The 21,417-nt window shown below is 32.3% G+C and overlaps 2 protein-coding genes across 2 annotated transcripts; both read left to right on the top strand.

Moving 5' to 3' along the window:
* Nucleotides 1–297: 297 nt before the first annotated feature.
* On the top strand, nt 298–2,274 carry LOC134716777 (zinc finger protein 93-like). Its single transcript, XM_063579786.1, has 2 exons — nt 298–1,405; nt 1,649–2,274. The coding sequence occupies exons 1-2, from the start codon at nt 298–300 to the stop codon at nt 2,272–2,274; spliced, it is 1,734 nt and encodes a 577-aa protein (XP_063435856.1).
* Nucleotides 2,275–8,586: 6,312 nt separating this feature from the next.
* LOC134715851 (putative uncharacterized protein DDB_G0282133) lies at nt 8,587–20,835 on the top strand. Its single transcript, XM_063578356.1, has 3 exons — nt 8,587–8,686; nt 15,577–16,668; nt 17,143–20,835. Exons 1-3 carry the CDS (start codon nt 8,683–8,685, stop codon nt 20,781–20,783), a joined length of 4,737 nt encoding a protein of 1,578 aa, XP_063434426.1. The 5' UTR covers nt 8,587–8,682; the 3' UTR covers nt 20,784–20,835.
* The last annotated feature ends 582 nt before the right edge of the window (nt 20,836–21,417 follow it).

Genomic DNA, 21,417 nt, shown 5'->3' with positions numbered 1-21,417 from the left:
CACCATTATTATCAGTAGACCTGTCGTCATGAACCCCATTTAAAATTTACTAACCACCTAGGGATCCATAGGGGTCACCACGTGAATGTGCTAAACCAATCACAACTTGCTATTTTACCAGCAGTGCCATAAGATAAATTAAGAGTAAAATTCACGAGTTTCCTGATAGGACTTTACAGAACTGTTTAATAGATAAACATGTACATATATATATACATGTACATTATATTCAATTTTTTTTTTCTATTGCAGAAATTGTACTTAATCATAGATATCATTATTGGATATAGGAAGATCATGCCAACCACCAAAGCATCAGTTAGTAGCAACAAGGCAAAAACATGGAAGATTAAAATTGTTGCTGCCAAACAAAAACTGGCAAAGAAGACTAGAAAGACCGCTTTTAAAAATAGAATGGAAGTAAAGGAGAATTCTAAAAAACATAAATTAACTGTAAAAAAGCCAAGATGTCCAAAATCTAAAGTTAACACTGATGGGGAATCAAAAGTAAAGAGTGTGGTGTCAGCTGATGACAAAATGGTGCTGGAAACCCAAAACAGTAATGTAAAACCAGAAAGAAAGAAAACAAAAAAGAAAAATGTATGTAAAAAACTTTTCCTTTGTGAGCATTGTGCTACATACTTTAAAAGGAGTCATGATTTGGACATGCATATTAAAAGGATTCATAGTTCTAAAGAGTGCAACAAATGTCAAAAGGTCTTTTCCAGTTTCCGACTTCTAACAGAACATTTAAAATTTGTTCATGGTGTTGAGCCCGTGAAGTTATACACCAAACATTGCACAGAATGTGATAGGTTATTTGATTCTAACACAGAGTTGTCAGAACATATGTCAACACACACTGGTGAGAACTTACATACATGCAAAGATTGTAACAAGAAAATCAGCACCAAATCTGCATTCAAGTTTCACATGAAGATTTGTCAAAATGCAGATAGTTTGAAAAACTTTGAATGTGAAATTTGCCAAAAGAAATTTTATTTTAATAGTGATTTACAGAGGCATAACTTGACACATTCTGGAGCAAGGCCACATAGTTGTGATTTTTGTGGTATGAAATTTAAACTTCGAGGAGCTTTAGTAGAGCATGTTAAATCCTTACACGAAAACTCAAAATATCCTTGTGAGACCTGCGGTAAAATATTTTCAGCAATGAGAAACCTTAAGCGTCACACTGTAACACACAAGTCTGATTTTGAAGCAAATAAGCCTTTATGTCCAGAGTGTGGAAAGTCTTTCAGATTTAAAAGTGATCTTGAAAAACACATGAAAATACATACTGGAGAAAGAGCATTTGAATGCAAAACTTGTCAGAAGTCTTTCCGCTTGAATTCACATCTAAAACAACACATGGTTACACATACTGGAGAAAAACCTTTCAAATGTAAGTTTTGTGAAAAGGGTTTCAGTCAACTCGCTAATGTCTTATGCCACGAAAGAAAGCAGTGTAAACAAAGATTAGGCTATCATCTAACACCAACTGAAGAAATTAGTGGTGATCTAAAAATAGATATGGATACTGTAATAGAAACTAAAAAAAATAACAAGAAGCAGAAGAAAAATAACAAAAGAAAAAGAAAAAGTCCACAAAAATTTAACATAATTGATTGGGAATTCAAAAGTGAAGCCTGTTCTGACTATGATGATAGTGGAATAATTAAAAAGAAGAAAAAAATAGTTGTCATGGAAACAGAAAATGAGATTTCTGACAGTAATGGTGAAGACAAAACTGTAAGCAATAAACCAGTGCATTTAGTACAAATTGATGGTTGTAAGAGTGTAATTGTGGAGGAATTGGATACCAGTAGGGATGATACAATATCTGCCTCCAAAAATGAAATGAATAATGAAAGAGATAAGTTTAGTGGTGATGATATCTCAGATGGAAACATTGACAATACTTCATTTGACAAGGCAGACGATTCTAACCATGGTAACACCAAACAAACATCTAAATACCATAGATCAAATGCAGCAAAATGCATGGAAAGCAACACCAATTCTGCAGTAAATCAAGAAGGTTATATAAAGAATGATATTTATGAACAGTTAATGAAAAGTTGTCAAGATAAGCTAAAATCTGGGGAAGTATTTCCATTCACAGATCCTTCTGTAGATTATGAAAAAGATGACGATATTGATAGTGATTTGGTTGAATCAGTTCCTTTGTCAGATAGTATGATGGAGACAGATTCTGTAGTGTATGTTGCAGAAAAAATTGATTCCAGTGAGAACACTTATCCTGTCATTTAAAATAATAATTGTCAGGTTGACAATGATTGAAATGCTGATCATATAAAAAAGAAGATGTGGTATGATTGCCAATGAGACAACTATCAACAAAACACCAAAATGACACAAACATTAACGATTATAGGTCACTGTATGGCCTTCAACAATGAACAAAGCCCATACCGCATATAGTCAGCTATAAAAGGCCATTAACAGTTCATTAATAGCAAGTTTAAAGCTATTTAACTATTTAAATGATGGAAAGTCCATTGATAGCTAGCTATAGTTAAATGCTGGACAGGTCATTGATAGCTAGTTTAGTTTAAAGTATTTAACTATACGAATTATAGACAGTTAATTAATAGCTATTTAAATGCTTGCCACTTCATTTTTGACCAGTAAAATGCTGAAAGTTGATTCATAAGGATTTCAGTAATGGAAGGTTTTAAATAGCTACATCACCACTGATCATTTTTATGTAGTTAATAAATTATATATCTTAAAAGATATGTGATGTGAAATCACATTGTTAATCCTTTGGATATTTTGTGGGATTTGGGAATGACTGAAACTGAAAGGATGGAGTCCTAGCTGGAAACATGAATTGTAAAGGCATATTAATATACATGCTGAGTTTAAGAGTTTCATTTTTAATGTATATATATGTAAAATTTAAAGAACACCAGGGAATTTCAAATTTTAAAGTAATGGAGCTTATAAAGATTACTTGGTAGTTCACCACTAATTCATGGCCCCATTCAGGCATTGCTTTCTATGTTCAATTCCTCAATTCCAAGCAGGCATAGGTCTTTTGTCTTAAGTTCAAATAAAGGGACAATTATTGCATGCCAAACAACACCTTTATTGTACCTGTAGTGAAAAAATCAACTTAGCTTTAATTGCATATAAGAGAGAACTGGTTCCTTTGATTTGGAACTTCAGAACTAACAAACAGGCAAAATGTATACCCACCCATTTTTATATGTATTTTTTTTTTATTATTTGAAACTTTAAGTCCAAAAGCATTCTACAATTATCACCAGTCATCTATTGCATTTAACTCCCAAATTACCAAAAATATTGAACATCTTTTTAAAGTTACACCCATGCAGCTTTGCATATTGCATAGGAACTAGTTTGTCTTAGATATGTACATGTACTATTTTGTAGTATTAAAGCATGGTAAGTGCTTCATGACCAACTTGAATTAGTGGTGTTACACCACTACACCAGGAGGGAACATTAAAATTTTTAAAGGATTAATAGGAAATTAAAAAAATTAAAGGTTGGAGTTTTATGTTTATAATTTATTTTAAAGCATTGAGCTTATTTAATTAATCATGGACATAGGGAATTTAAAATTTACTAGGATGGAGGTCTTAATGCATGGAACCAGACCATGCATTCACCCTCCAGGGAAAAATGAGTAAAGGAAATTGTAGTTTCATGTTCAATTATTACATGATATTCATATATTCAGTTTATATCAAATCAATATTTATATAATTATGTCAATGTCTGTTGATGATTTATTACTTTAACACATATTTCGAATGGAAGATTATATGTCTTGTATAATACATTTTTTGTAATACAAATTATCTAAAGTTTAATGACCTGTACTACATTATATAGCTTTAAGAGGACATTTTACATGCAAGACTGTAGGGGTATTCTGGTCTGAAAGAATTGGGGGGGGGGGGGGGCATTCTGGTCTTTACACTGTACCTAAATATTTGATCATGTACCAGCATAAAAGAATGACCAATAGTAACTGTTTGAAGAATGACCAATAGTAACTGTTTGAAGAATGACCTATCCATGCACTTGATCATCTTTGATCATGTTGATCCTGTTAACACACAAAAGAATCACCAACAGTAATCTGTTATTGAGGTACTTCTTTTGAGGCACTTGGGTTTCACACACCTCTGATTATTCGGTACATTTCTAACCAGACACTCAGATTTTGCCCACCACTGACATGACTGATCATCATAGAAAAATGCATATTGATTATTTAGAGAAAAAAAATGTGATGCCAAGGGAGTGTAATAGGCAAAAATTGACTAATATATTTTTTTTAATGAAATATTACAACATTCAACATGTAAATGATAAGTAATTGATATTGAATAAAATTTTACAAAATAAACTCATTTTGATTTCCAAATGTCAAGATAGCATGTTATACATGTATATAACCAATACATGGTAGTAATTATATACAACATCTGTTTGCAGTTTTTTTATTGTCCAATATGTCATTCTGAATTGTAATTACAATTGAAGAGTTTATAGATTATTCTTACATTAATTATAAACATTTTTACATATATTTTTTATCAAATAAAAATGTAATTCAGAGTTGTGTACTATTAATGTTGAAGCCTAAACTACAAAATTTATATAAGTTGTTTTTAAAATTTTATTTTATACTGAATTAGAGACATGAATTTAATTAAATTTGGAATATTTAAAATATACATCTCACAGAGTTTGGGGAAAAGGTTAAGGAAGTTATATTAATACATTTTAGGATAAATATACATGTCAAAATTGATTAAAATCTTTTAACTGAATTGCAGTTTTTGATCCATTCACATACATATTGATGCCAACTTCATATACAATTTGGAGATGTGGTATGATTATCATTCAGACAACTTTCCATCAAGTTAGGGCAACAATGTGAACAAGAAAACAATGAGAACAAGATAACAATGTGAACAAGACAACAATGTAAACAAGACAACAATGTAAACAAGACGACAATGTAAACAAGACAACAATGTAAACAAGATAACAATGTAAACAAGATAACAATGTAAACAAGGCAACAATGTAAACAAGATAACAATGTAAACAAGGCAACAACTACAGGTCTTCTGAGGGTCTCCAACAATGAACAGAACACATACTGTAAACATAATATATCCAGCTATTAAAGACCATGGATGACAAATGCAAATCAATACAAAGACAATAAAAAATTAAATGTCCATAAAGGCAGATATCAACCACTTAAAGTATGCTTGTTTGAGAAAGGCGCATACAGATTGTGGTGGGTTTACACATGTTATGTGCTCTCCATCTGCCATTTACCTGTGGCAGTGTAAAAAAACACAACATAAAGAAAAAACTTTAACAACTTGAATCATCAGATCGATACAAATCACGAAACTATAAAAATCAGGACACATGGTAGATGCTGAAAGCTAGTCCAAAGACTAACCCCAGCAGATCAATAGTTCATATACCTTAACATAAGCCTCGAAAATTTCATGTACATTGATTGACAGCTTGTATCAAGACTCATGTTTTTTAAAAAGGTTCCGTTTCCCCTTTGTGACTTTTAGGTGTAACATTATTTGAGTAGTCCCAACTTAAACAGTACATTTCTCAAAATATACAGTATTCAAGAATTTATGGGATATATACTAGTAAGAATTTGTAATAAACGTAATTAGAAGGTCGATAATGGAGTCGGGAATGTTAAGGGAGGAATAGGGTAAATTTTTTTAAATGTCATTTGGCACATACAAGATGATCATGGATGTTTCCTTAAATTCAGTGGCAAATCAATATGCATATTCAGGACAAGAATATATTAATGATATATGAATATTAATTCTGCTTTGTTACTGACATGCCGAGTCTAGCTTTTAACGTGCTATAGAAATCAATAAAAAAAAGCTTGCCTATGAGACAAGTCTTAACAAGACACAAAAATGACACAGGAATTAACAACTATAGGTCACTATACAGCCTTCAACCATGAGCAGAACCCATCCCACAGTCAATTATAAGTCCGTTGAAAAGGCTGAACTCATCAGATGAATACACATATAAATACATCTAACAAAAACTCGGAGTGGATGTGGTACTTGTACATCCCAACAACAAAAAGACAGGCACAGATCTGATGGTACTCTCAGACTGCCAATTACTACCAGCTAATTCAAAGCTAAATTATCAATCAGTACACATCCCAATGTCAATAGTGTAAAGACGTTCAGAGAAATCATGACCTTATTCAATGCCAAGATAGTGGTATCGACAAATTTTAGATCCATGAAAGTGCATATGTTAGCAGTTCACTGTCACCTTACCCGGACACATTATTTTGACTTCGAACCGATCAGACTATGTCCTTATTTCTTAATGCCTTTCTTCTTAGACCTAAGCACAGAAGTAGCAAACACAAATTTTAGTTTTAGGGTTTGAACCCACGACCTCCTGAAGTCGAGGCGAACAAGCTATCATAAGAGAGTCATCAGACCACCGAGGCGGTTCCAATATAAGATTTCTTTAGATGAATTGACTTTCAATATCTTAAAATAGTTATACAAGGAAGTCATAGAATTTTTATAAAACTCATTTGGATAACAAATTACTTCTACTGATTTAATTCAGCATCTATCATGGTATAATGATTAACCCTATTAATAGAAAAAGGTCAAATATTATGAATAATCTTAACATATAAAAAAAACCTTCTTGCGATTGTCCATTTGGGATCAAGTTGAAAACAACATAAGATTTGTTTAACATGCATTTCCGTCTTGTAATATTTTTACATCTGTACAGCGAACTTGTATTTCGAGTGCGCCAATCATCTCTGCATTTATTCCGAATAAAACCATAAGGATTAGTGAGAAAATGTATGAATGCCACCATCAGTAGCAGTCAATTCCATGCTTCGTTCCTTTCGACACCCCTTGCAGATCATTAACTTATTGAATATTAATCGATTTTCTTTCGGCTGAATCTAGTACGTCTCAATTTGATGACATCACTACTTCAGCCTGCACCCTGTCCCACGTACGTGCCTGCATCAATGCCCGAAAATACGAATTGAAAACCACGTCTCCAAACTCATTTAAGAGGTTCTGTGCGGCTGTTACTTAGGCTTTATAAAACGTGTTCAGAATCTGAGCAGAAAGTTGATGATTCGGGTTATGTCAAAGTATGTATCGTCCCTTTTCTAAAAAAAATGTGCATCGAAAAGCTTTGTTGATAAACATTCCCTTTTTAGTAATATCCCTTTGGCATGTTCGTATTTATACATCCTGTCATAGTGTTATTGTGCTTTGGTCAACTTTTGAATTTTTGACCATCACTTTTACTTATGCGCTTTTACTTTACGCCATTTTGTTCTCCTTTGTTGGCATATTTGTTTGTTTTGTTGTGATTAAGATTAAAACACAATGTCGCATTCTGTTTTTGTTCTCCTTTGTTGGCATATTTGTTTGTTTTGTTGTGATTAAGATTAAAACACAATGTCGCATTCTGTAACCCTATTTTTGACATATTTACCTCTTATATCTGGTTTTTTTGTTCACACATTTTTGTAAATATGCTACAAAACCAGGTTTAACCAACCACTTTCTACATACAAAAATGTCTGTACCAAGTCAGGAATAAGACAGTCGTTTTCCATTTGTTTGATATGTTTTAGTTTTTTTGATTTTGCCATTAGATAAAGGACTTTCCAATTCAATTTTGCTTAGAGTTTGGTATTTTAGTTCTTCATTTTTAAAGGTTCTAACAGTTTTATAAAATGATCTAAACGGAATATCTACATTTTTGGTGTTATTAATTAATTGCATGAAAAACAACCTAACATATTACAAAAATAGTAAACATTGGATTATAGTCTACCTTGACAAGCACATTGTATTTAGTGCAGCATTTTTTCAAGTTTTTTTTTACATACAAATGCTCCGTTTATGTACAAATATACAAGTTAGAATAGAACATCGTCTGTGGGACTACAACTCTTTGTTTAAAAAAAAAAGAGAAATAAAAAATGTAAACTTCGCAAGATTCGATGTAACGTTTGATCATTGATGTCTCCACTCATTCATTGACTGATCAATTTTAGACGTAGACTTTTTTTTTTATATTATAAGCTACTATTCAAATATTACCTGTCAACAATTATCAAATGTGCGTAAGTAGACAACGTACGTTTTATATGGACTTATGGATATATTCAAAAGTCAATCAAAGATTCTTATATAATTATACATGTAAGTATATACACATGATTTACTAACTAGCTCGTTTATTAATTGTGTTAGGATTCCAAAATACCTTAAGTATATTCCTATTGAATAAAATATGTTACAACCAATCAACATTTCAAGTTATCTCCTAGTTTAAAGTATGTCAAAAGTTTATTCTCTTACTTACTATTCACCTCTGCTAAACTAAACGTAAATTTGATCAATTTGATATATTTACGACAAAATACTTAATTATTGACTTGATTTGAAAATTTAATTTGTAAAATATTTAAATGTTTTCAATAGTTGATTGAAGTGACATTTGACTGATGATCTTGTCATCGAGGAGGATCGGTGTGACTTTTCCATTAGTACAGCAGATGAAAACATCGTAGAATTGTCAGTACATTGTGTGGAAATGGGTAAGCTAAGCTTTATTATATTTTATATATCTTAAATTGTAATCCTGCTATGCAATTTAATTGCGAATGAAATAAATGCCTTTGGTAAACTGATCTGAATGAGATGCAATTTAAAATATAGTTTTTACTATTTCTGAAAACATTTTTTTTTAATCTCAAAATAAAAATCCGAGTCAGGGACTGTTATGTACAGACAGAAAAAGAGGTTCCTTAAATTCCTTGCCACCATAGCTGTACATGTAAACGTGAACATAATTTGTATGCTGTAAGGTTAGTGACATTATGATGGTTGCAGTAGGCAGTATCTATAAGGGGAGAGCCTAAGATTTTCCAAACTTAAATCATGCTTTAAAAAAAGAATAAAGACTTACTTATAAAGATGGATGATAATGAGCCAAAGCATAAAACAAAAAATGGTCCAAAAATATAAAGAACGGAGGAAAATAACAACAAAACTTACAATACAGAATAGAATGACACCTGATTCAGACCCTCATATCTCCATCTTTCTTAATCGAACATTCAAATTTAGATTCGATCCATGTAAACGTATTGGATTGATCATAGGTTTTTTAGTTAACATTGCGTTAGGATCTTAAAAAAAATGTCTTTATTGGTAGAAATGCTGGTGTTGTTTTTAAAACATAACGATTTCTTTAAAGTTATGACAAATTATGGTCCTATATGTTATTTCTACTTATAAGTTATGGCATAAACCGGTTATGCTTTACTCTGACTGGTCATTACGTCTTGATGCTAAATCAATTGGATGTGTGCGGATATATCATTGATATTTTAAACTGGGGAAACATGGATTATTAATTAGTTGAAATTTGATTTATACTAGTTTGCAGTAAGAGTGAGTACCCTGAGGTCTTTACTTGTATCTTTGATTATCTACTTAAGTGAGTGTTAAGAACTACTACTGATAGATAATTATATTTTAAACTGGTACTATTTTTAGGTTAATTAACAAAGCAACTTTCAATTTTTAGTTTTCTGCTTATATTAGTTTGATAGGAACTTCTTGTGATAGATCAATGATCTTTTCTATAATGTTGCATGATATACTTTTTCGACTCTCTGTCCCCGAAGGTCCAGTGACCATCAATTGATAACCAATTTTCAATGTTAAGTTTACTTCTTAACCGTTAGTTTGATACGAACTTCTTACAATATACAACGATATCGTCTATTAAGTTACATTCATGTTTGTACACCTGAGTTTGTTGATAATTTCAATGCCATGTACTCTAGTTCCTGTTCTTGAAAGCATCTTCGAAATATTATGCAATGTTGATGTCCGTCAGATTATGTAAAAATAGAGAGATGTGATATGATTGCCAATGAGACAGCTATCCACAATAAACATGTATGTATCAGTAACCTATGCTGTTCTGGATGTTTATACCCCATCTTTTTATTCTTGTTTTTTTGTTTAAAGCTAATTTCCAAATGCATGTAGAGCAAGACTTTCGTTAGCTTGCTTGCTTGCTTTGTTTGTATATTGTACTTCAAATCAAATTTAAAACTTATATATATACAGGCTTTACTATGCCTATATATATTGTTTCAAGATGTCAATCTTAATTACAAAGCTTTGGTAAACCTTTATACAAACAAAGCAAGCAAGCCATCCAAACTTTACTTTACAAGCATTCGGAAATTAGCTGTAACTGGCCTACTGCAACTGTGCATGCTGTTAAATCAGTAATTTTGGTGTTTTGTCTTAATGTTGGCCAAGTCTATGCTTATTGTTGATCTGTAGAGTCATGCTGTTTACAACTGAATTTTGGAATTGCGTCTTATGTGGTAATATAACACTAATATTCCAGATTAAGGGTGGTGGTGGGTTGGGGGTTAACGTTCACACATATATTTTTGATCATGCCACATCATTGGTTTTGTTTTGTCTGTCCTAAGGTAGAGCATGTAGCCAAAGAATGAAACTGGTTGACGTCTGTCCCTTTTTGTTGTTTAATTTTATATACAAGCTTTTTATCAGACTACTAGTTTTCTCTTGCAGTGTTTTGCAAGACCTGTTGGTGACCTTCTGCTGTTGTTTTTTTATTTGGTCGGGTTGTTGTCTCTTTGACACATTCCCCATTTCCATTCTCAATTTTATTTACATTTGGTGATTAAAAGGACTTACATATAATTAACTACACGATATGCGTTTTGCTAAATTTGCTAAAGACTGAACTATGACCTGTAGTTGTTTAAACTGTAACGTGTAACCAGGCGTTTATATCTCAAACGTCCGTTCCAGTCAATACTTGGATCCAAGTTGTCCACAAACAATACGGTAATACTAAAAACTACAACTATCTATATTATGCACAATGAACTACAATATACTCTTTGTCTCTAAAAGAAAATATGGCTGGTACAGTCTGTATTTATCAGACAGTGTGTGCTGGTACAGTCTGTACTCCAAATTGGACAGTCTGTCACTACCAGACAGTGCGGGCAGAGTGGGACAGTCGGCCTTGTCAATCCGACCAACTTGTATGTTTACTTTGTACCCTAAATATTCAAGCTCTTCTAGCTTTTAATATCACCGATGTACGCTCTTTTGTCTTATGACGGCTCATCGACAGCCAACTGACAGCCTCAAATGCGTTCTCATTCTATTATATACCCGTGGTCGAATACATTATTTACTATTAGGGGTGTTCTCTAAATATTCCCGATACTGAACACAATAATCCCTATCAAATTCCCCCATACCCTTGGACTCAACCACTAACTTTCCCATCAAACGTATTAAAAAACACAACGCTTCCTTCAGAGTGAAACATGCATTGATACAACAAGATTATCCTGATTTGTAACCATAAAAACCAATAAACATTACAAAACCATTGCCCATTGCCTATGGTGGATAATTTTAAGTTATTGGCAATCATATTTCCATAACGAAAAATTAGCGTACACTATTCTTTGATATAGCACCAGTGTTTCAAAACAAAGATGTCATCGATGATTGCACATATGTTTAAAATAGGGTTTCAACCTTAACTATAAACCGGGTTTACACGAATAATAAGAGAACATCTGAACACCATCCCTCGTATAATATATTTTGTGGTTGCAAGCTATTGAAATAAATATAAATCTACGTGGGACAAGTATCACCAATATGCATGCAATGAATAACCATATATTTTCCAAACCCTTCTTGTTACATAATTAAGACATTGATTTTGTTTATATCAATTCTTCAATGAGAAAATGCATACCTATACAGATTGATTGAGCAAGGCGCACAGGTTAAAGATATTATGCGACATGAATAATTCAAAATTATGTAATATATATGAAAGATTTATTATAGTTGTGCCGATTACCATGACTTCGTTTCCTTATTCTACCAGTGACATATTCATGGTAGTAATATATGTCAGTTCAAAATAATATCCATGACACCTGACTTCGGCATCACCAGATTTACCGCAAAAATCTCGATACATTTAGTCAGCCTTGGTACAAATGGATAGAATCATTTTAGATTCTGAAAAAAAGGCAACTGTATTTTGAAAATTGTACGATACGCTTAATGCATAAATGAAAGACATGTTTATTTCTCATACAAGTTTGTTCCGCGTGTGAATTATCATTATAGATCGATGTCAAACACTTATATAATAAAATATATATAAGAAGGCTAAAACCAATATGGAGTTTAAAGGTCTGTCATATGGTTACTTATAGTTCTTCATATCATCACCTTTGCTGGCATTGTTTTCTGCACGGTGGACAGTTGTCTAGTTTGTTATAATACCACATCTCTGTATTTTCGCAGTTGAACAGTCGGTGTTGCAAAGAAAGAATGTATAGTGTGTCCTTTTTATATTGTGATGTTATACTATTGTCTTAAGACAGGGTAAAGGTTGGCGCCTTTTAAAAATTTTAATCTTATGCATTTCATGCACCTGTCCGAAGTAAGAAAGCCTGTTGTTCAACGGTTCTCGTTTGTTGGTAGGGTTTATCATCGAGATGTTCCTCGTTTATCATTTTTACATAGATTAGACCGTTGATTAAAACAATCCGGTTTAAATCTTTTAAACTATAGTCATTTTGGGTCCCTTCATCGCTGGCTGTTTTGTTGAAGGTCGTACTTTGACCTACACTGTAGTTGTTAACGTTTTATACATTGTGACTTGGATGGGAAGATGCCTTATTGACACACATATTCATATTTATTGTTTATATTGAGACTTGATTGGCTACGTGTTGTTACACCGTAACAATTTAAGTTAAGACGTGATGATTTATCATTGTAGGTATGCAAATAAACTCATCATAGATACCAGGACAAATGACACGTTCAAATTCAAATTTGGCAATTCTGTAGGAATCAAATATTAATTATCCGGATATATCAATCTTTTATCTTCTCATTCATCTTAAAAATCAAAGTGTCCAAATATACAATTTACGATAGGAAATTACAACATAACTGACATATGTTAAACAAGAAAAAAAGTTCCCCTCATCTATAAAAGACTGGCGTTAAATTTTCTTTCTTCAAATAGACACGAAGGGTAGAATTTATCTTACGAAACGCTCAAGTTGTGCATCTAATCTACGTCAATATCTTACATTGTTTTAATAACAGATAGAAAGAAATACAAACGATCAATCAGTGCGATGAAAATTTCGACTGAATATTTAAATAATTATATGTGTTCTCGTTAATAGATTGATAAATGACATAAATGAATATTTTAACAAAGACAGTGAGATTTATAGATTTTTTAAAACAGGTATTTAATGTAATTTAGGGCTTATAAAGTGCATAATTTTTATGATGTATCATCTATTTCCCATAATTTTGTGGTTATCGATATTGATATGACAACTGACGAAAGGCGAAATACCTCCTTCTGAGTAAAAGCATACGAACATGACCTGTCCTTATGTATTCATATCATTTCCATAATTTTGATTCTAGATTCGCTTTTCAACAGATCTGTATTAAGTACCAACGTCTATGAAAAAAAAAGTAAATACAAAATTTGTTGAAATCAATAAAGCAATAAAAAAGAGCGAGATCAGGTGCTTCGTCAGGGTAGCAGTCTTCTTCTGTATATATATATATATATATATATATATGCGTGCATAACCACCATACGAATCAACACTTACTTAAAAGATCACATCAGGAATAAGACACTACCAACGGTTGGCCATCTGCGCATAATTTTTAAATTACAAAAAAATGCCACAACCAAGTGATCTATCATTCACAATGTTCGATCTTATTTACTGAAATCTTATACAATGGTTTAAACTTTGCCTTTCATTTCTCATTTGATGTAGAAAAATACAGTTACATATTATTCGTAGAAATAATGGACCTAAATGCTGTATATATAGTTTTACCATTGTAAGTGTTCTATAATTATTAATCCCCCTTTTCCTTAACGTGTTTTGTCAAGATATAAAAACAAAGTTTCAAAACATGAAGGACCTAGTTACTTGAACTATCCTCCACAGGGCGGGTCTAATGGAAATCAAATTAAAAGAATCATTTTTTTACATGTTGACTAATACTCTGACATAAACATATTTGATTTAGAAATTTGATTGATAAATATATTTATCTCTGTGTGTGTTTAGATGAAAACTCAGCGGTTTATTATTTATTACTATTTTGACTGAAAAGGGCATGACATTTGATTAAGAACATGTATATTTAAACCAATGACTAGTTTCTGCGTTTAATTTTGTCCGTTTGTGGGTTAATTTATTCATCCTAAAACAATTTCATACTTTATTTATCATAATGAACTAATTAATTTAACGCTGAAACAAACCAAAAATAAACCCCCTCACAGATTATTGGATACAAAAATAAAAATAGTATGATTAATAGATTGATTTTTACAAATATTGAAAACATGTTTTGATATATCACGAATTCATCATTTTATCAACCTATGACATATATTCTTGTCTAATATTGACTAACAAAACAACAATAAAGTAGACCACTAAAGTACGATAGACCGACTTAATTGAATAAGTAGTACTTCATACATGTTGTACTTTGATCTTTTTGCTTGTTTTCCATTCATTCTTGAACTTATCAAATTTTATAGATTAAACTAGTATTCAGCGAAATTAACCGATGCTTGTATTTTTGTTTTACAAATAACCTTTCCACGAACAATCTGGTAAATTATTAATTGATTTCTTCGACTCTCATAAACTTAACACCAATGCCATACATATGTATATATTTATAAGATTGAACTTACCTTAATTGATAAATTTGACTCGCAACACAATACAACGAAATACTTCCAATATTTATTTATGAATTGAAAGCTTCTTTTTTAGTATTTTTACTTGGGTGGCTTAAGATTATGCATTGAAGTGGAAACGTTGACTAACATCAGGGTTTTCTTCTTGCCTCACTATCTTTTGTTTTGTTCTTGTCTATAAACAATTGAGAAAATCAAAAGCTAAAACACATCAAACGAATGGATAACAACTGACGTTATTCCTGACAGTTTTTTTTCTTTCCATTTTGCATGCTTTTTTTTCTTCTTAACTACGATTAGAGAACAATTGCACCAACAAAGGGTTTGTGAACTATTGAATTAGCGAATTTTACTTATTTCTTGTAAAGTATGTTGAAGACAAGACGATATGTTAAAACCACAATCTTATACGAACGTTACGTAAACATACGTTTCTTATACTTAGTAACATTTTTCTATCTTTTCAGAATCTAAAAACCATAATTATTAAGATGCTCTTTTATTAGATAAAAGTTCCAAATTTCAAATATCATTCCTTAATTTATATTAACATCCTATACACACTAACATTATCCATTAAAACATAATGTATTTAATGCATATAACTCTTTATTGCAGGACAAATAACAAAATCCTTTGCCTCACTGGTGATCTGCATTCTACTGGTTTTCTTTGGAAATGTTCAACTTGGCGAATCAAGAGTACTGGGAAGACAGCTACTTTCTACGGACTCGGATGAAACATTTGATATGTACTACAAATTGGACAAAACAACCCAAATTACAACTGTATCGCCAAACGAAACACCAAGTTCTAAAAGTGCAGCAAATAGTCACAACACTCAATCTGATTATTCAAACTATTTACCAATAGGAGCTGCAGACTACAAAAACAAAAACACAATGGAAAACATGTTAAACAATGTGATAGACAAAATCATCAAAGAGACCATAAATAATATTACTAATTTGAGACATGTCAACCAAATGAAAAGTGAAATACAAAATTATGGAACGGGAACACAACAGGTTATCAAAATGGAGGATCCTTCTATTTACCAAAACAGTTTCAAACCTACAGTCGACGAGAAATGGAACGATTACAAAAATGCGAATAAAGAAAAATTATCACCTAGAGGTAATAAGAATATACAATTTCGCGACGAAAACACCAGATTGAGGACGAAGAATGACGATGTCATACGAACCATTTATACTGGAAATGAGAACAAAAAGGACTATAACCGCATGACGTCAGATGTACATAGAAATGAAATGGTTGCTACGACACAACACATTACCAGACCTAATAATTGGAAAGTCTTCGAGACAGCAGGTGGAAAACAATTTATTGATGAAACACCATTTATTGGAAATTCAGTTGATATGAATGGAATTCGAACTGACAATTTGAATGGAAGAAATTCGAAGCAAAATACACAATTAGAAGCATATAGCAGAAACCAGATAGAAAGTTTTGGAAAACAATTACAAAACCAAATGCATGAAAGTTACAATGGTAATACAACTCCTAGCAGAACTTTTCAAGAGGGAAGCAACCAAAACGTGTTGAGGGGTAGCTTTAATTCAGAAACCACATTGAATGAAAATATAAACATAAAAGATAATGGTAAACTGTCTAATAAAAATACTACTGGCATCAACGTTGGAAAAGAGTTAGGCATAATGCAACAAGCCGGCGCACAAAATAGTAAGGTTAACAATTTAGAAAAGTCCATGGTGTCAAACAATTCTATTTCTAATAACAAAAATTACGAGTATATGAGAGCAGAGCAGAACACTATAAATGAAGATAACATGTCAACTTTAGAAGAAAACAAGAAAAACATTAGCTCTTTGAACGAATGGGTAACAAAAACAATTAAAAGTGCTTTGCATAATTATAAAAATGCTAGTTTTACAAATAATTTAATGGACAAACAAGAGTTTTTAACACGAATGGAGAATATTAAAAAAGAACTTTTGAAGAAAATGCTTACAAATTCAGAAGGCTCCAGTACTAAGCAATTACATTTTACAGAACCAAAGGCTCAACAAAATAAGACAACTGATAACAAAAAAAGTGTATTTAAGAAACGAAAGCAAAAATCTTATAAAAAGAATAAAAAGACCAAAGTCACTAAAGGAAACTTCAATAGTATAAAGAACTTTCTTTTTTCTTTAGGAAATGACAAGAAATCGACAAAACCACGGTACAACAAAATAGTGTCACCTAGTGGAAAAGAAGAAGTTTTTGTTTATGAAGTAGTTGAAGTTGTACATCATGGAAATGATTCAGAACAAGCAACAGAAACAATTAACACAACTAAAAGTATTTCATCATCAAAGCCTACAACGAAGCTTAGTACCAATTCATCAAATTCAGAAATAAAAGCAAAAAATAATATCCCCAAAAATGATATGAAGTCAGCAGCAAAAAGAAACGGGAAGGCAAAGAAAACTAAATCTGAATCAAAATCAACAAATTTAAACCGATCTTTGATTAAAAAAACAAAACAAGGAACGATATCGAAAGGGAGCGACATCGGTAATCTTGTTCAAAAGAAAAGGAAAACAGAAAATCAAACAAAAACAGAAGCAAATCAGGACAAGTCCATCACAAGATCTTCTACTTCGTCAAATCGCAAAAAGCCATCTCAAAGAAACACCATAAAACAGACAATAAAGACAAAAAATAACCCAGGATTGATATCTATAACGATACCAGGAATAAACCAATCAAAATATGCACAGATTCCATCAAATTCAAAGAATGGTGTTAATAAGCCTAGTTCTTCTCCGAAAAACAAGAACATTGGCGTTTCACCAAATAATCAAATGACCAAAAATAATAAATCATCGAAAAATAACATGAATGATAGGAAGAAAGATGTTAATTCTCGACCTACCACCCAATTGACCGGAAAGAGTCAACTAGCAAATCCTTTAACGGAATCTTCATTGGCACCTCGCTCTAGGTTTATGACACATTTAGATGAAGCTAAAATACTTGCAATACGGAAACACCTTGTACGAATGTTGCAGCAGATCAACGGTCACATTGCTGCTACAAGGACAAAAAATATTGAATTAATAAAACAGCAAAATGAAGTTAATCTTTTAGATAGACAAAAGGAGAAACATATATTGGAACAAACGCCTTCTGGAACTGAAAATAAGGCAGATGAAAGGCATATTGTAACTGAAATCTCAACTGGTGCGGAACCTGGTATTTACAAAACGAACCAAGAAATCATGAAATCTCCCAAACCAACGACATTAGGTACGGATGGAAAGCCGACAGTAAATTCTATTATCGATCAAAATTTAATTTCTAACAAAGAAGCTGTCTTATCCAAGTTGCCTAATGAGAAGAGAAATTTGAAACCACAAAATATAGCTAATAGATCGAATAACCTAATTTTGAAAGAAATTCGTCAAAGTAATTTGAAACCTGCATTTAACAACTTCATTGATGTCGAATTTCTGAACCCAGGCGAAACGTTACACCGAATAAATGTTTCTGAAATTACAGAAAAAGTCAAAAATAAAAACAACGTTGCTTCAGCCGATATTCCAGCTGATGTTAATAAAAAACAACCACCTATTGGAATCCAAACAAGCGGTGTAAATGGAAATTCTTTTGCACCAACAAATCAAATGAATACAGTACAAAGCAATGTCATTGACAATAGTAAACATACTAATATGAATTCGCAGAAGCAAATGCTTACAAAAAATCTGCAAGCTTTATTAAAGATGAGTGATATGCTATTAGCAAAGCAAAATAAGATGCCGCATGGCAAATTATTACCAGGGGCGTTTAATGAACCATTGAACCACAATCAAGAAAATATGAATGGATTCATGCAAAATGAACTTAATATTCATCAACCAAATACAAATAGCATAAATGGGAATCCATATGAAGCTAAAAACAATTCTCCTCAAGGTCAGACAGATGTTCTAAAGTCAGGACAATCTTCCAATCGTTCGGATCTCTCATCTGTCCATAAGTCACAATCTTCCTGGAACATGCAAAGAATAACCACGGCACCGAACCTTAGAAAACTGGAGATGCCTTTTGGAGTAGAAAATAAGAATAATCATAATATACCACAAAATGTGCTAGAAAGCAACAGAATGCCATCAAATTTTAGAAATCAGGTATTTGCTGAAAATCCATTACCTGATCTGAATCAAGCTATAATACAACATATGAAGGATAAGTCGAGAAACACTCTACATGTTGGTCTACCAGAAAATCAATCCGATCGCCATTTACTAGGGAACGCTCTCATGCTTGACCATGTAAATAATTATTTTAGAAATAAATTTGATCATATAAAAGGATCAGATCATCACCCTAATTCTAACACCGTAAATAGCCAACCCATACAGAATGGTATTCATGGTTCAACGTTATCAAACGTGAAGCAAAATACAGTGCAAAACAGTGTTGGTGGTACTATGTTTCCAATATACGACCAGTCTTTAAGTAATCAAAAGTTGACTGATTTTAAAAATAAAATGTTTTCAGCACAAGCTGGTAGGACATCACATGGTGCCACGCATTTAAGCGGAAGAAATATTCAAAACAAATGGGTTGCCGACAATAAATATAATGATATCACTCCTAACTTTCCAGCAAAACGTAATCGGAACGGAATGTTCTTGCGAAATGACCGGATATTCAACGTTGGTCCACAACCATCTGGTATGTTTCAAAACGGCATAGGAAGTCAGATGAAAGCAGAAACGCATAGCGTAAAACCCATTAATACGATTGATCTACAATTTCTCAACCCAGGAACTCATACAAATGCTGTACACAAGCCTATAGAAAATGGTACGACGGGAATGGCTTCCAACTCTGTGTCTCTAACAAACCCAAATATTTCAAGTAACTCAGAGTTTGTTGCCTATAACCATCTTCAGAGAATGCTGGAAAATTGGAGTACGCCATCGCCGTCATATCTAAATGAACATGGTAACCCTCGGACTACACAGCGAACATCATCAAAACAATTTCATAACAGTTATCACAATTTAGTTCCTAGTTGGAATTCGAAGTGGCCAGCCGCACAGGTTCCAGCGTCTAATCGGCTCCCGCAGGTTAATCAAATTTCACAAAACCTGCAGCAAACATCGCCCATTCAGTCTCAAATACCACAAAATCAGCAACAATTATCGAAAAATCTCCATCAATCTTCACCAAATGCCGATCAGAATTTATCATTTCAAAATCAGATTTCACCAAATCGTAATCAGTTTTCGCGAAACCAGCAACAATATTTATCAAGTATGCACCAATCATCAAATTTAAACAATATGATTAATAACTTGCCTACACAAAGAACAAGAATTACTAAACAATCTTCAGAGCATCACTTGATTCCAAAAGTGTCTTTGCAATTTAGTTCTAATCGTCCCGTCAAACTGACAGGAAACGTTTTACCAAAAGAGAGTGGTACCACGGCACCATATAACTGGAACAGCAACACGAATCAAAATACAAATAATGTACATTCTTTTCAATCTAGAGGCGATCCTAGTATTTCAGGGCATGTAACTGAAAATCAAATGACAAGGTCTGGTAAAGACGTGGCTGGTAATGTTTGGTTTAATCATAAAAAACTGTTTAATTCATTTATACCGGAAAGTACAATTGCTAGTAACAGTATACTAAATGGGGCTGATGCTGCCTCGCAAATATTGAACAGTGTGTTTTCAAACAATATTCATTCACAGTCATCAAGTTTAGGAAAGGACATGTTGAAACCTATCACGAACAAAAAATGGTACAGTTATATTTTAAATGTGTAACATGTTTGCTAATACCGATTACTTCGTTTCTTATTCTTGTTGTAAATATACATTGTTTTTAAATTATGAACTATACTTTAACATTGGAATGCTATTAATACAATTGATAAAGTATTGTTATAAATATATATATATTTTTAAAATCTGTTTTAATTATATTTCAAAATGTTTGGTCCCGCCAATATATACTGTTCTTAAAGATTATGGAAGAAGACAAGAACGTGGATAAGCAACTAAATAATTGTCAATAGTTGCTCATAAGAAAAACTACTTTAAAAACTTGACTGTAAAGCTACCATTTATGAATCTGTTCATAATGTTTGACCCGTTCGTATCCCGTCAGTGCGTCTGTTCTTTAGTCAGTTCGTTATTTAATTTTTGTGATTACCAGTTAAAACTTGATACCTTGGAATTGGAACTATTAAACATACGATATTGATTTTGCAAAATGCACAAGCCTGCTCGGTGAACCATACATGTTTAAGTCCACAATATTAAGTTTCTGGAAAAAAGCCTGTCTCGTTATAGCACATCTCCATACAACACATTTTGAATATAGTCTCGTATGTAAAAAATGAAAACAACTCGTTATAAATTTCATGCGTCTGAAGCGCTTTTTTGGATTTCAGGAACG

The sequence above is a fragment of the Mytilus trossulus genome, chromosome 4 (genome assembly GCF_036588685.1).
Source record: "Mytilus trossulus isolate FHL-02 chromosome 4, PNRI_Mtr1.1.1.hap1, whole genome shotgun sequence".
Classification (NCBI taxonomy): domain Eukaryota; kingdom Metazoa; phylum Mollusca; class Bivalvia; order Mytilida; family Mytilidae; genus Mytilus; species Mytilus trossulus.
This window is presented reverse-complemented; position numbering and strand designations above follow the sequence as displayed.